Source organism: Podarcis melisellensis, assembly GCF_964234715.1.
Source record: "Podarcis melisellensis genome assembly, chromosome: 5".
Lineage (NCBI taxonomy): Eukaryota > Metazoa > Chordata > Lepidosauria > Squamata > Lacertidae > Podarcis > Podarcis melisellensis.
The window spans coordinates 81,840,645-81,857,964 of record NC_138537.1 but is presented as its reverse complement, the minus strand read 5'-3'; the positions used below and the strand labels follow the sequence as shown (position 1 = coordinate 81,857,964).

At 45.0% G+C, this 17,320-nt stretch overlaps 1 protein-coding gene across 1 annotated transcript in view; it reads right to left on the bottom strand.

The window, feature by feature from the left end:
- Positions 1-14,711: 14,711 nt before the first annotated feature.
- The window catches only part of DLG5 (discs large MAGUK scaffold protein 5), a 139,979-nt gene continuing 137,370 nt past the window's right edge, over positions 14,712-17,320 (bottom strand). Inside the window, exon 29 of the mRNA XM_081913424.1 lies at positions 14,712-15,274. Within this exon, the coding sequence (XP_081769550.1) occupies positions 15,256-15,274 (19 nt within the window). The 3' untranslated portion in view covers positions 14,712-15,255. The remainder of the gene's footprint in view (positions 15,275-17,320) is intronic.

The window sequence follows — 17,320 nt, the reverse complement described above, 5'->3', positions numbered from 1 at the left end:
TCCTTGTCTTGAATGGAGCTGGGTGCAACTTTAATAGTTGCTTGTTATGGAGGCGATTGAACATGAGACATTCTGCATGTACAGCATGTGCTCTACCACTGAGCTATGGTTCTTCCTCACTCCGGAAAATGCTCAGACTGCAAAGCCTTCCTAGACTTGAGAAAACAGTCTCAATAGCTAACTAGGCGAGTCAAGGAAAAACAGGCAATGCAATTAAATAATCATGACAAACACCAAGTTACTGCTGGCTGAAGTAGTTAAACGCTTTGTCCAGCATTGTATGCGCTTCCTAGAACAGTACTGCAGTGGCTCTTTTAAATTGCCATGGCGTCCTCCAAATAATTCTGGGAGCTGCAGTTTGCTTTCATTTTTATTATTATTATTAAAGATTTCTTGGTTTACAAATGTATGCGCAATGTCTCTTTTTTCAAGTTACATTTTCCATTGGTCAGTTTCATTTGTTGAGACATTAGGAGGAAAAGGGGGGGAGAGGTGGAGGGGCCAGAGCTGCGGTTTGTTAACGGTGCTGTGAGCTGTTAGGAGACCCCTATTCTCCTCACAGAGCTACAATTTTCAGACCGGTTCAACAATCTCTAATCCTAATCTCCAGTCCTAGGAAATTCTGAGAACTGTAGCTTTGTGATGGTACTGCAGGTCTCAGAATTCTTTCAAGGGCAAGTAACTGACTGTTTAAAATGATATGATACCGCTGTACATATATACCACAGATGGGGCCTAAGAATACACAAAACAAAGCTAGGAAATGAGCAACGGTGCCTGCTGATCTCCAGGGCACAGTTCAGCACTTTTAAAATGATGCAGATGCTCCCTTAAATTTCATATTGGGGCCCACCAGCATGGGACTTTTACAACCCTAAAATGATGCTGGAGCCACCAGCCAGAGTGTGTGGTAAGTCCAACTGCTAGGCAAGTGAGGAGATGAGTTCTCAGCAGCCACAGGACACCCTCTCCTTAAACAACAGACAACCAACTTGATAGCAACATTCAGTAGACGCCTCTCTGACACTTAGTGGCAATCATCACCCTCTCAAACCCCTTCCTCCAATTGTTACCTTTTCTTTTTTTTTTAAAGTTCTCAATAATGTTATTTAAAGTCATTACCAGCTTCAATGCAAGGATAATCCCCAACAGTAAAGCAGAATATCTGAAGGTTCTGAAATGGTAAGTGGCTGCAATTTGGAGCCTGGCTGCCTGCAAGCATGGCCCATTCAGTTTCTTCTCGACGACCCTCCGCTTATTAAAGTTCAGGCTTGGAAGGTGCTGCTGCATTTCTCATACGGCTGCCTGCCTCTAATTAAAGGGGATGTGAGCACAACCAGAACCCAGCTGAAAGCTGCTCCAATGCTTTATCTTTTAATTCAGTTCCCTAATGCCTTCCCCCTTGCACATGAAGAGCAGCTCATTAATTTCCCACCCAAATGTGATGTGTGCTCTTCCTGAATGCATTTAGCCATGCTTCACAGCCTCTGGACCTAATTGCTATCATTAGAGAAGTTTTCTGCACCACAACATACGGCAACCACTGCCGCTTCCGTTCATTTGCACATTGCTTGGTAAACCTCGGGGTTCCCACCTTCCCACCTCTCTTCACATGAGCATCTCAGTTTATCATAACTTCTTGTGTATCTAATAATGGTTTAATCACTCAGTGTATCATGGCTCAGTAGCAGAATGAGATGTGCCCAAGAAACTATTCTGTCCGTGAAGTATCTCTATTTCAATTTCATTAGTATTCTTACCAGGATCTTCTGTTCCTTTTCAAAGTATCTGCTGTACACACCGTGTTTGCTAGGACTGTCATCAGCAACTTGGTTCTCCGGCGGCTAGATGCATGTGCTGCACCGTAACACATTATCAGTTTCAACACGATGCTTTGGATGATGTTTTTGTTTTGTCAGCGAAGGATTTGCCTCATTGCCTCCCACAACTGCCTTGTGTTCTGCATTACAATGTTCAATCTTCAGTATCTTTATGTGACGTCCTGGCCACAACTCTGATTGCCCTGTTGCTACCTTGTCCTGGTAACACCAGCATAGATAATTCTGGCTTCAAAAGGCTGGAGAGATGGAGTGGAAAATGTTCAGAGATGGAGGCCAGCTGTCCCACAATGTCCTGAAAGAAAGCAGAGGAGGAGAGTCAGTTCACCTGTGGACATCTGGAGGACCACTCTAACCCCAAACTCAAGGCTCAGGGTTGAACTGGCCCAATTCCTGTATGGTCCTCCTCTCGCCCCCAACCCCAGGCTCTCCTTCCACCTGACATCTTCTAAATCTCATTCCCAGCTCTCTAACACACCCCACTGCCGGATATCTTGTGAAGCATCTCACTCACCACAATTGTCCATGTGGCTTGCATTTTTTGAAAAGGCTGCAATTTGCTGGTAGCTCCAATAAGCCTCTGAGCTAGCGGCAAGCATGCAGACCAGAAATTTGTCATCCCTGTTGAGTGGCCCAAGTTGCAAAAAGCAGGCTTTTCATCCAGGGGAGGGGGGCTTCTTTGCACCCAAGACTTTGCTGAACTGGGGCAAACACCACAGGTGGAGAGAGCATCTGAAGGACTTAGTACCTCTGTTCCTCTGTTTTTTTATCTTAAAGTCAAACCTCAGGTGCTGGCAAGGCCTGGCTCTGTGGTGAAACTGCAATTGGGGGGGGGGGCAATATTTATTATACAGTGACAGGCAACACCTGTCACAGACCCTGCATCTCTCCTTGCTTGAGTGTTTCTGCCTGGCTAGATGGTGTCTTTGAATTGGGATTGTGCTCCCTGCCTGCCTTGTTGCTTGTGTGTTATGTGTTTGTATATTTGGTGATTTTTAACCCATGGCTGGGGGACGCGGGTGGCGCTGTGGGTTAAAGCCTCAGCGCCTAGGGCTTGCCGATCGAAAGGTCGGTGGTTCGAATCCCCGCGGCGGGGTGCGCTCCCGTCGTTTGGTCCCAGCGCCTGCCAACCTAGCAGTTCGAAAGCACCCCCAGGTGCAAGTAGATAAATAGGGACCGCTTACCAGCGGGAAGGTAAACGGCGTTTCCGTGTGCTGTGCTGGCTCACCAGATGCAGCTTTGTCACGCTGGCCACGTGACCCGGAAGTGTCTCCGGACAGCGCTGGCCCCTGGCCTCTTAAGTGAGATGGGCGCACAACCCCAGAGTCTGTCAAGACTGGCCCGTACGGGCAGGGGTACCTTTACCTTTACCTTTAACCCATGGCTGGAATGTAAGGCAGTGTAGAAATGCAAAAGCTGTATCTTTTGCTCTACCCCAGTGATTCCATTCCCAGCCCTTTTTTTTGCCATGCCCCACCTTAGCATCTCTAAAATCCCAATCCCCCCCCCCCCGGTGACATGTAATTCTTATTATTCAGAAAATGAACTTCTGTTCACGCAGAGGAAGCCTAAAAGGCCATTAACTTGGTTTACCTCATTCTCAAATTGCTCCCCTTAAAAATCAAACTGCCCTTCTGTGGGGTGTGGGGACCACAGCTCTACCCATTTCTACCTCTGGCCCCAGCTGCCACAGGCATGTGGCCCTCAGAATGTGGCGCACGAGAGGAAATGTGCCCCCTGAACATCTGTGACTATCGGCTGTGTCTGAGGCCTACTCAGAAATGCCTTCTTGTCTCAGTCAAAATCATCTTCATCAGTGAGGGTACTCGTGAGGGCTAAAAGGCAGCTGCAGCACCACACTGCCCCCTCCCCCCGTTGTGTCATAACTACCATTTCCATGTTTTGTTGGGGTTTTGTTCCCATTCACAAGTATTCCTTTATTAGGTGTCTTAAAAGGGCCTGTAGGCCTCAAAAGGTGGCTTCAGCCCTTGATTCTGGCTCCACTTACCCTCATTGGAGCAACTGACATTAAAGGCCTCAGCTGGGCCTAGCAGATGGCAAAGCTGTAAATAAGGCTGAATTAGGGAAGCCAAGAGCCTCCATAATATGAAATATAAACAGAATATTCAACATATTTTACAGGGAATTAACCATTTTGTCCATGTGGTGTGTCTGTGTCTCTCTCAGTCTCCATGGGAAACAGTAACAAAGAGTCTGTGAGACTTCAGCCACTGTTTCCATTCTGGTATAAACTTTTCTAGGCCAAAGCCTACTCCTCTAACTATCTAATATTTTATTCTACCGAGCTTTAAACAACAGCTTTTTACAACAAACACTCATAAATTAGTTGTTTTGTGTTGCCAAGTCACCCTTCTGAAAGAAAAAGAAAAAGAAAGAAGGGGAAAGAAAAGACTCCCGTAGCTGAAGGGCCAGGAAGATGAAAACAGTATTTTCTGTGTTACTTTTCTTAATGCATAATTTGTTTCCATTTATTCATCTTGCACAGAGATCACCTGGTAGCAGTTTGCCCTATGTATGAAAGTTTAAATGTACATAAAATGCTGCATTTGAATGCTCTGTATTTTAAATGCTGTAAAGGGAAGTTTACCTTAGGCCAGAGGTTCCACTACAGCAAGAGCATCAAGAGAAGGCTGGTGTTTTTCCATTTCGATGAGCTGCCATTTTCCATTTTGATGACCTGATGAGTCATCACCAGAAAGGAAACACAAGCTGCAGAGCAACCACAGCAGGAAGCTGAAGCTTGAGAAACCTGTGTGTGCTACTTGGTGATGGCTAGCAGTAGCAATAGTAAGTCTGCATATCCCACTTCTGAGTTTATGGTCCCTGTGAGAAAAGCCTGGTTGGTGAGCATGGATGGAGGGGAATGACATCTCATCCATTAAATATGATTGATGTGTGTCCACTACAGATCTGAAAGGGCTATCAAACTAAGGAATTCCAAGCACTACCATGTCTCAAAGGGCTTGGGATTTGTAAGAAAGTATTCTAATCTTGTTCACTTCCTAGATTACTTTGTGGAAGTGAAACTTAGGTTTTCAGTCTGGCTGCTCCCTTAATTTTAAAAAAACATATCTTTGTTAATAACTGCAGCTATCTGACATGACCTCATGGTCCTATTTATTTTGTAGGTGGCAAAGCTGTCTCTAGACTAATGTCACTTCAAAATGTCTAAAATGAGCTCAGATGGAGGCCTCTCTACAAGTTAAAAATAATAATAATCTGCACATAGAAAACTAGCATTTTAACAGACATGCTACCTTTCTGTGTGTAGGAATCGTTTTGAAGTGGGGCAGGGTGAAGAGGGTGTCACCCAGTTATGAGAGATTACATCTGTATTCTGACATATGCAGCCCATACATTTACCACTTTGGTGTGAATGGCCATTTTGTGATGTCGGCCACACTTGTACTCTCAAGAACACACTCATATCTTAAGAAGCATAACACCAGACCATAACATCAGAACATTAGCTTATCATGAAGATGCAATTTACCCTAACCAATTCAGTGTGTGCTTAAACTGCAGAAAGTTTACAAAGAGTCAACAATAAAGAGTAGAGATATAGCAACCTTGCACAGAAAAGCAAGGAAGAGGCTTTCATCTGTCAAATTGACTTTTCCCCCCAGGAGGCTGCATCACATACTGATTTTGAAAGTCAGTAGTTGAACTAATGTTCAGGTTTGACAGCTTGCAGACATGACTGTGTCTTTGGGATTCAGCTTCGAACACTGGTATTTGGTATTATTAAGAAACACAGGCCTATATGCAGTTGTTGTAACTTATTCTGGCAGTACTTGGGAGTCATAGTTTCAACATGACATGAGCAAAAGGCAGTTCAAAACGCTTCTGAATGGGGGGGGGGGAGAGGTTGAAACGGCTTGCGTAGGAATTTTCAGGCAATATGTCTTATACTCAAATGCATTGAAAGTTCCATACATACTGATCATCCTTAAATCTGGGAGATGTTTGATCTGCATGTGCGTGCATGCGTGCACACCCCCCCCCCACTTCACAGTTTGCCAAATCACCTGAATTCTGTAACCTGTGTGACCAGAGAATTTTTTCTTGAGCATTAAAAGGAAAACAATAACAAGGTATGCTGTAGCAAGCATAGGAATATGCTTGCACAGGATTTTGTGAAGCCTGCCTCCCCATGGCTAAAAGTGGGGATGTCCCCGCAAGTGGGTTTTGGTGGTCCTGGCCAGGAGGTAAGAATGGAAGGCTCACAGTGTAAGGCAGGACTCTTTGTACCTTCGCAGGCAGCGCCTTCTAGGAAGCGATGAAGACTAGCAGTGCCAATTCCTTTGGTCTTGTAGATGTGCAATAGCCTTTCTTGCATTGAATGGAGGGGTGGAGCTAACCCCTTTCCCTCCCAGTTCCATCATGCACTAGCAGAACTTGGGACGCCTTGGCCAGGATATGTAAGGGCATAAATCACCCACCTGAATAGCAAAAGTTACAGATAATCAACTATTTTCATCTTTATGTGCCCCAAGCATCCCCAATCATTGCCCATACTAACTGAGACTCACAGGAATTCTAGGGCAAAAATACCTGGAAGGCACCACATTGGTTAAACTTACTGGAATTACTTAATTATCTTCTTCAGTCTGAATTTAAGAAGAGCTGCAAAGAAATCAGGCAATAATACTAACACTAGGACTGTTGAAATTACAGACCACGTTTACTCAATTGTATTTTGAATACCCCTGTAAAGAACAATATAATATAGAGAAGATTAAAACATGGGTGTGTGAATCCCTTAATCTGGTCCTAAAGCTGTGGAGGAGAAATAAATTAATCCATCTAATGTATCAGAGAGCCTCTAGCTATGTTAGTTTTAGCTAAACAATTATGCAACTCACTGCAGTGTCCACCATAGTTCTGTCATTTTGTCAAGTCAAAGTGCATTATTTTTAGAATTACAAAAACCACCTCATTCCTTGAGATATCCACATGCCCCAGATAACAGCAGAAAATATTTCACTTAGCCATTATGGGGAATTTATGGCCATCTTTCAGTATGATCACCAAAACAAAATCATGCAGATTATTAACCAGGGAGAGGATGAGACAGCTATTCAAATATTTCAGTAGCTGAAGGAATTCTAGCTTGCTTCATAAAGTGTGCATTCATAAGACATTCTTTATCTCCCAAGATATCTGAAATCAGATCCGATTAAGCCCTTGCATGGTCCAAAATATGTATCCCCCACCCCACGGCTTTGCCATTTTAAGTGTTCTCTTCAGATTTTTTTGCTTAATTTTTCCCAGGCAGCAATCTGAAAGACCAAAATTGTTTTATTTTTCAGCCTTACACACATTAGCTTGAGAAAAGCTTATAAAGCACCCCCATTTCCAAACTGGGCTTTGGAAGCTCATCGGTTAGGACTCCAAATCTGCAGGGCTGAGGTAGTAGAATTTTTACCTTTTGCCTAATGCCTCTTACACTGGAAAGAAAAAGGACCATCTACTAAGCCCAATTTCCGTCAGGGAGATGTTTACCACTGATACTCAAAATGTAGTATTTTGTTAAATAGGAAGGGCACAAAGAGTGATATGTCAAGTTGGATCTTTTAAATTCAATGGTATCAAAACTGAACTTTCTTTTGGAGTCATTATGCTTCACGGGTAATTGCAACTCTAGCAACAAAATGCAATTTGGAATCTCACTGTAAAATAACCATTAGAAATGTCTGTGAATTTGTTTTAATTCTGTAACCTGGTTGATAGTAGTAAACTGAACAACGGAGTCAGAGAGGGATTTATTCAACACTTCCATACAAGTCAAGTTATAGAAATTGACCTTTATTTTAACACAATACTCAGTTTCTTTACCTTTTTTTGGTTTTCATACCTTGCCTTTTTTTAGTTCAGAAAATATATTGTAACAAAAATTAAAAAAACAAAACAGACACACTACATTTATCAACAGTGGCAAAACTAACAAGTTACAGGACCACACTAGAGGTTGTCAGATCCCTATAACAGAGACTGCAATTCTAATTAAATAAAAATCCCTATGGCTATTATACACCAAAAGAACAAAGCTTGAGCAATGTAAGCTTCCAATTACATAGACTACCTAAATGTGACAAAATAAAGACTGGGGTAGGGGAACCTGAACAGGTTGCTTGCAGCATCACAGTCTTATGAAAAAGGAGTCCACAGGACCTTGTTTTGTTCTTGATCAACTGTTGTCATGATCTGAGTGCAAATGATCGAAAGAGGGCCTCCCTGGACATTCCCTGTGAAAAGAAGGATCACACACACCAATCAATCAGCATGATTGTTTACTGGTGGCGGGGTGGGGTGGGGGCTGAATTTGCACTAGCGCCAAGAAATCAAAACATACTGAAGAAACAAGAAGGGGGATTAATAAGCCCCTTCTTGGTGGTGTTGATTTTCTACCCTTTCTCCTAAGCGCTCAAGGTGGTCATATGGAGGACACCCTCCCTTATCCTCACAACAACCTGCAGAGAACCAGGCATGTCAGTTGGGCTTTGTTTGGTTTCTCACCTGTTGTCACTTATCAGTTCAAAAAGTGGCCTGCCTCTTTGGCAACGGGAACTGATGCTGCAAAAGGAGGGAGTGTAATAGCACCTGCACGGCCTGTTTCCCTATAAGCATCTCCACCAGCGGGTATATGAACTAGACCTCACTCTTGATGTGGTCCAGGAATCAGGAAAATGAAGGAAGGTGCATACAGAGTGTGCCTCTCTATGCGTTCTCACTGTACAGTGGTATCTGGGGTTAAGTACTTAATTCATTCCGGAGGTCCATTCTTAACCTGAAACTGTTCTTAACCTAAAGCACCACTTTAGCTTATGGGGCCTCCTGCAGCTGCTGCGCTGCCAGAGCACGATCTCTGTTCTCACCCTGAAGCAGAGTTCTTAACCTGAAGCACTATTTCTGGGTTAGCGGAGTCTGTAACCTGAAGCGTATGTAACCCGAGGTACCACTGTATGGCCTTCGGGTTTGATGGTGGAATTTGTAGGACCCAACTCTTAGCATCTTTAATGGCATTCAGGCGTGCTCAGCTATGCTTCTCATAGACAATAGTATCAGTTTGTCACTGAAGCACTTATGCAGATACAGCCACAAGAGATCACAAACAGGACATCAGGGAGGTGGGTGGGGAAGAGGTAGGCTTCAGCAATGGTGTCTGGCTTCTTAGAAGAGAGACAGACAGCAATGCAGATACACACAGAGTAATTTTTTCAGGAGACTGAAACGGCGTGTTGTTTCTTTCAGGGGAATAGTTTGAGAGTGAAACAGGGAGAGGCCTAAGATAAGGGGGCATCTCTTTTTGTAACTCCCATTGAGCTCTGGGAAAGGAGAAAGGAACTGGGCTTTCTGGCTTTCACTTTTCTTTACCGTTTGTGGAAGCAGAGTTCTTTTTGTGGTTAGCAAAATAAATCAGTGTTGAAGTAGCCAAGCTTCTGAGAACCTTCATTCCTGCTAAGAAAGCCTTTGCTGTTGCAATACAGCTAACAAAAACATGGCAAGAGGAGAAAGCAGCCAGGCCCCACGAGTATGATCCTCTAAGACAACTGTTTTGTTACTGAGCCCTCCGAAAGCTATTTTCAGTGGCATCAGGTGACAAAGTTTACATATTAAATCTAAATATGGTTAGAGGGACCCCTGTTATAGCATAATAAACCTTCATGGCTGAACAGAAGGCTAAGTTTAGTAGCAAGGCAGAAATATACAAAGAGATGATGGCCGTAGCAACAAGCCACTATTTCCAAATATAAGATGATGGCAGTTTATGGATTTCGTTAATAAAAGAGGCATGACTGGTTGATAATAATAATAATAATAATAATAATAATAATAATAATAATAATAATAATAATAATAGAACTGACAGGCTTATTCAAGGGATCAAGTTAACAGAAAATACAACACACTGGTGCTCAGTTAGAGCCTATTAAATGCTTTTAGGGACATTCAAGTTGGATTTGCAAGGCAAAGCACAATGGGAAATTGCCAGGAATTTCCTGCCACCCCATTCTGGGGGATTCAGAGTTAAACAGTTAAAACTGCATTTATGATCAAAGCCTGTCATAGTTGCTTTGTTGCTCTACCACAGCAATCAGTGGAGAAAAATACCAACACAGCAAGAGTCTCTCATAAGGATATGTTGGCCTATTGCAAAACCTCCTTCTCAAGCAAAGTGTTGCAGGGTTACTCCATCCAATAATCTTGCTGCACTCCAAAAAACCTGACTATTTAGCATGTCTCCACTGCACAAATCCCACTGATTCCCAAGGCTGAGAGGGATCATGCCATTGAGATACCCTTGTAGGATGCCACAGTAGATCTGCATGCATAAATGAAGTTCCCTGTTTCTCCCTCAGTTTATCTCTAATTCTACCAGGAAACTGAACTTTCTGTACCTCTTGAGGGAATGGGGGGAACTAGTGCTTGGGGCTGAGAGAGTAGCCACCACCCCTAAAGCTTGGAGGAGGACGGGACTTCCCCTCAAACCTCCAGAAGCATGTCAATAGACAGCAGTAAAGCGTGGGGGGGGGACCATGGGAGTGATGGGCAAACAGAAAATGGAACCACCTCCAGAGAAAAAAATTAAAATCATACTTATTGGTTGATTTTGACATCTGCAAAATTGTTTTGAGCTCTGGGAGGTGATGTATTACTTTTGTGAGACCAACTGGCGTCCAGTGTCTCTGGGTGTTCTTACGTCTACTGAAAATTCTGGCAAAATTGGACACCCAAGACCCTGAACTTGCTTATTTCCTCCTCCCTTTTGTGACATGTCCTTTAAGGTTGTAAGCTTGAGGGCAGGGACTACATTCTTTTTAAAAATAGTGATTTGTACTGTGCATATGAACTGACCACACAGTCCCAAGCAGTCAGAGAAACCAGGATGTAGACCAACAGACAGAATGGCTTCATTCTTCAAACAAACTACCGTATTTTTCGCTCTATAGGACGCACTTTTTCCCCTTCAAAAATGAAGGGGAAATGTGTGTGCGTCCTATGGAGCGAAGACACCATAGCCCCGCGACCCTCTCCCGGTTGGAGAGGTGACGCGCGGCTCAGGCAGGAGCCTCCATAGCCGCGCGTCACCTCTCCAGCCCGGAGAGCGCGCACGGAGCTAAAGCAGCCCCTCGCGACCCTCTCCCGGCTGGAGAGGTGACGCGCGGCTATGGCAGGAGCCTCCATAACCGCGCGTCACCTCTCCAGCCCGGAGAGCGCGCGCGGAGCTAAAGCAGCCCCTCGCGACCCTCTCCCGGCTGGAGAGGTGACGCGCGGCTATGGCAGGAGCCTCCATAGCCGCGCGTCACCTCTCCAGCCGGGAGAGCGCGCGTGGAGCTAAAGCAGCCCCCCGCGACCCTCTCCCGGCTGGAGAGGTGACGCGCGGCTATGGCAGGAGCCTCCATAGCCGCGCGTCACCTCTCCAGCCCGGAGAGGGTCGCGAGGGGCTGTTTTAGCGCCGCACACGCTCTCCCGGCTGGAGAGGCGACGCGCGGCTCTGGCAGGAGCCTCCATAGCCGCGCGTCACCTCTCCAGCCGGGAGAGCGCGCGCGGAGCTAAAGCAGCCCCCCGCGACCCTCTCCCGGCTGGAGAGGTGACGCGCGGCTATGGCAGGAGCCTCAATAGCCGTGCGTCACCTCTCCAGCCGGGAGAGCGCGGACGGGGATAAAGAAGCCATAGCCCCGCGACCCTCTCCCAGCTGGAGAAGTGACGCGTGACTATGGCAGCAGCCTCTCCGCTGCGCCTTTCCGCTGCTCCCAGACCTGCTCTTTGGGGCTGGTGGTGGGCTTCCCCCCGCCAGCCCCAAAGAGCAGGTCGAAAGGAACCTGAAGCCAGGAGAGCGAGAGGGGTCGGTGCGCACTGACCCCTCTAGCTCTCCAGGCTTCCAAGGTAGCCACCTGAACGCACCTTAAATGGCACCTTGTTTTAGAGCGGGAAAACAAGAGGGGGAAAATTCTCCCACTCTCTGCGCAGTGCTTCCTGCCGCTTTGCTGAAGGGGCACTGGTCAGAGAGCGGAAGAATTTTTTTCCCTTGTTCTCCCCCCTCTAAAACAAGGTGCGTCCTATTGTCCGGTGCGTCCTATGGTGCGAAAAATACGGTAAAATGCTACTAGCCATTCTCCACAGTGTCTTCCACAGTCTGCTTGCTGTCCTCACTTGCTAATATTGGAAAAGGTCTTGCATTAAAATGTTGCACAGGCAGTATCTTGGACATAGTCAAGTGCCTAAGTAACTGAGCAGGGGCTGGCAGGTCCAGTTTGCAGCAGCAACCTATGTAGTTGGAAACAGCTATGGCACCATTCTCCTAACTGTAGCATCACTGCATTACCTGGATCGGATTACCTGTAGCATCTGTAGCATTACCTGGATCGGACTGGGCAGCTGCAAGCTCTGCCCCCCACTCCTCTCAGATGCTTCTGCCAGCTTTTAGTGCCCGACATTGCTGGGTTTCCTATCCCTTGAGCTGACCGTTCGGGAAATCCTAGCATGTAATACAGACTTAATGGTTGTTCCCGTTCTTTGAAATAGAACATGTACTAAAGGGATGATTTATAATTCTTCTGGTTGTTATGGGGAACCAGGTGCTATGCTGTGATCTACACACAGGAGACTGCTAAGGGGGGGGATGCTGTTGCAAAAAAATACACACACATACCTCAGGTTACATACGCTTCAGGTTACATACACTTCAGGTTACAGACTCCGCTAACCCAAAAATAGTACCTCGGGTTAAGAACTTTGCTTCAGGATGAGAACAGAAATTGTGCTCCGGCGGCGCAGCGGCAGCAGGAGGCCCCATTAGCTAAAGTGGTGCTTTAGGCTAAGAACAGTTTCGGGTTAAGAACGGACCTCCAGAACGAATTAAGTACTTAACCCGAGGTACCACTGTAAACACGACCCAGCTAGAGGAATCAGAAGCCAGCCTTCCACTTTGCTGTTGTTTCCTTTGGCTTACAAACCTGTGAAGTACTTGTTATATTCCTGTTCTATCTTCTGAGCAGTCTCAAACTGTTCTTTAGAATGTTTCTGCATAACTGTCCGTCAGGAAGATGGAGTCTTTTTGCTCTCTATCACAGAAACATAGAAAAAGCTCGTTAAATGCTTAATTTTTCAGGGGACACAAGGCAAACCATTAGGGAGCTAAACAGATTTGCAGCCTGTTTTAATCAGCATAGATATACAATGGTGTGTGCAGAGCGCCACCTGGTGTCCAGTATAGGAAGGCTGCTTGATACACTGCAGCAGCAAGAGTAGCAGCAGTTAACCTTTGATCTGCTGCAACTGGCAAGTCAATCTGCCTTAATCAACAGCCACCTACACAGAGGCAGTGCTGTCAACTGTGACCAGAAAGCACACTTAGGGCGCTGGCTGGCTGTCCAAAACCTTTATATATAGGAAACATCATTTATAAATGTTGCTTAAAATCCTAGATTTCAGTTATCTTTTATGAACCATAATTGTAAGGAACCAAGCATTGAAAATTGTTGGGCAAGGTGGATATATGGAGTGTGAGTGCAGCTGCCCCACAAAGCCCAGTGGTTGCCACTTGGCTCCCAAAGCTGGCTTGCCTCTGTCACTCCACCTGGGTCTGGATTCCTGTTTTCTTATCAGAGCCACTTTTCAAAGTTACTTCTTCTGTACGAAGATCTCTTCCCTCTCTTCTCCCTCTCCTCCACTGGCAGTTTCATCTTGCCAAAACCTTGGGGTACTTGTCCAATTTTCACATCTTCATTCTCTCTCCAATGCCTCCTGACTTTTGCACCTCTCCCTCCTTGCAAGGGTTTAAATATCATGCTGGCAGGGAACATCTGACGGGCACCTTGTTGGCTACCCATGGTTTAAACAGCTTCTATGGCGCTGACCCGGCTTCTCCCTGTTCCCTTCCTAACTGCCTTACTATTCTTTGCAAATCCTGGGGGCCTGTTCTTAATGCAACTATTGTACAGTACACCTTGGCCTCGAGGTATTTTAAAAGCATTAAAAATAGTAGCCATAAATGATTATATATGAATGTAATCCTATGCAAATCTGTAGACCTCATATGGAAATAAACCACCCTTTACCCAGCATATATTATTTATATAGCATATCTCTGTTTCTAGCACTGCTCTGAGACACCATTCTGGTTGCATTCCTATTCTCTCTTTGTATTTCTGTACTTTTTGCTGCCCCCATGCTACTTCACTCTCTCGCTTGGCTATCCTTCAATTTCCACCCCTCCACCACCAACACCGTGTCCTCTATCTCTCTTACAGTTCCTGTACTATTTAAATATACCAACAGAAGGAGCCAGGAAGTGCAAACACCTGACTTAAAACTCATCACCAGCCTAATATTCTCAAACCTGCCTCTCCCCAAGCCGTCTTTCCTATCTGCCCAGTTAACAATGGAAGGGGAGCCTGCTGGACCAAAGGCCCAGCGTCTCACAGTGACCAGCCAGATGCCTTTGGGATGTCCAAATGCAGAACCTGAACACCATAGCAAATTTACTTAGGCCCAAGCTAGTTGTGATGGAGGCAAGCAGCATGCTCTTATTTAAACATACGTCTCCATTAGTGGGGCGGGCAGGGCATGCTTTTTTACCATGGAAGTTGTGCTCAGGTGAGCAGACCTGAAACTTCCAAATGGCCTAAAAGCACTTTTCTCATCAGCTTGGTTTACTTCCAGTAGCAGAGCTGGCCTGAGATAAAAGTTCCTGTAGCAATGGGACATGGAGAGAGGAGGTGGGGAGCTCGGATGGGTGCTCTTCCTGATAGAAGAAGCAGAAACCTCCCACTCCTCACCTGAGATTAATATTCTACTGCCTTTTAATTGTATCTGTGGGAAGGGGGGTATTGTTTTACTGTTCTGATTTACTTATTTACTTGTTTTTATCCTGTATTTTATTCCGTGAACCACACTGAGATCTTACGATGAAGGGCAGCATGTAAATTGCATGCGAACAACAAATGGCTTTGAGGTTTATTACAATCCCACACTATGTAAGGTTATTAAATAATGATAATTTTGGCTGCCATGTTGCATCAAATTTGGCCCGTGAAGTGTAAGCTTAAGAAAAGGGGCAGAAAGTTTGTCCAGTGTGCCATGGAAAGTTACTGCCATGTGCTCTGAAGCCAACAACACCCAAGGTTAGACTCGAACACAAGACTTGCTGGCTCACCAACTTAGCCATTTTCATCTAGGGATTGCAGACTCAAAACAGCACATCAATCCAGTTTTTAAATATAAGAATGTAAACATAATTGGGAAAGGGTCATATTTCTATCTCCTTGTCATTGCCTCTTCTCCAAAGAGTTCAGATAAGTTTTTGTGTGGTTCCAGACTGTCTCCCACTCGAGAAGCTGGCAGGCCCAAACTAGTTTAGCTACAGCAGAACTGTGGGTGGGTGCCTTTTTTAAGAGGAAAAAAGAAAGCTACCATAAAGAGAGAGAGAGAGAGAGAGAGAGAGAGAGAGAGAGAGAGAGAGAGAGAGAGAGAGAGAAGCACCTTCTCTGTTATCTCCTTTACTGAGGCAACAGTTGTCACATCAGAATGTCCACTCCTACAATTATAATCTATGAATAAACAGTCTTTCACACCCCGCTCGATGGCTTGTTGAGAAGCTTTCATCACTTCTGTTTTGGAAGAACAAAAACAAAGAATGGTTTATTCATTTTTACTTTCACAGGAAGGCGGCATTTGGATGCTTCAGACCCAAGTTTTCCTTTGCACACATACAGTATATATATAAAGCACGCTAATATTTAAACCAGTTAAAAGCAATCATTTGGCCTTATGTCTACTGAAGGGTTTAACTGGATCATCAAGGAATATGCACCCACAGCTGCACATTCCCCACAATGCAATATTCGCACAAGCTAATACCATGATGTTTTCCCCCCTTCTAGAATGGGGAGGGTAGAGGGATGTTACATTGCGGCCAGGAGAAAGGAGAGAGAATGGGGGGGGGGCGCAGCACTGCTGGCGTCTCTCCTGCCTCATTCAATGTAGGACCACACACAGAGTCTTGGGGAAAAGCAAGGAGGCTGTTGCAGCAGTTGGCTTCGTAGCGTGACAACTGCTTCATAAACCCATGCTTTAATAAATCCATGCCGGGACAACTGTTTAATAAGTCCGTGCTGTCAAATGAGGATTTCCAGGCTGCATGCATAGCTGTCAGGTAGCGCTCTCCCCAAAGGAGCAAGCAGATAAAGAGTTTAATAAATTGCACAGGAGGGAAGGGAGACCGTGATGCTAAACGCGGCACCATCACTTGGTACTTCTGCTTAACCAGGAGTGTGTAGCAGCACCTGTACCTTGGTTGATGATTGCCATCGTGGCTTGTATTTACTTTCCTTCTGAATTGAAAACAACAAAGTAACGGCGTTGTTCACAACTCATATTTAGCAATTTCCCACAATTGAGTCTTTCTGGCCTGTCTCTTCCCTATACACACTGGAAAGAAACAAAATACGACTCTTGGATCAACTATTCCATCCAAAACCAAGGATCATTGTTTGTTTCTCTCCCAAAAATACATAGCTCATATTTGTTCTTGATCCTAGTTTTTTGGGAGTGAAAAAAGCCAACATCTCTGGTTCGGAGATAACACTAAACCAGGTCTTGTGTTTTTTTCCCTCTGTGTGCTGGAGGGGAGAAGATGAAAACTACAGTAAGGAGAAGAGACTTAGAGGAAAGAGAGCAGAGGGAGAATTATAAGCTGAAGAGGAAGAGGAGGAAAGAGTACCTGAGAATGCAGAGAAGCACAATGGCCAAATGGGCAAAGGAAAAGAGGTATAATAGAAGGGAATTCTTGCCGATAGAGGGTGTGTGTCACCTGAATTACCCATAACACCTAAGCAACCATTGTTTTTCTACTGCTCCCTCTGGAGACCAACTTTTTGTTACTAGAGGACCTTCAAGTGCTGGCATATTTACCTAGAGGACACCGACCAAATTTTCCTGGAGATTCCTTGACTAGCATGTCCTTCACAGCATCAAGTAATGGCCCTAGAATAAGCACAGGCCTGGGAGACGTGCAGTCCACTTTCTGGACTCGTTGATAAGCAAGGTTTACAGAATCTGGAGAGAAACGGAGAGTTGCTTACATGATCCGGAAAAGAAATAAATAAAAGAATGCAACAGCTCAAGGGCCCATGATAGTGAAGGTAACTGAGGTGTGGGACAGTCGCTGTCTGAAAATTGTGAATCTGAATTCTCTAACAATATAAAATCCGAATTGAAAAAAAGCAAACCCCGAACAGGTAATACAGAAAAGGATCATTGGGAACAACTGGATAAACTCCAGGTTCTATGGCTGATAATCCAAATCCATACTTAGCTACTGTGAATAGCAGATTTATGGGGACATGTGGAAATATACTTTAAGAAGGGTTATGGGACATGCTAATCAATCTTGTATGTAAAAGATTAAATGTGCGAGAGAGTGGGACATGAGATACATGGCATTTGGCTGGCAC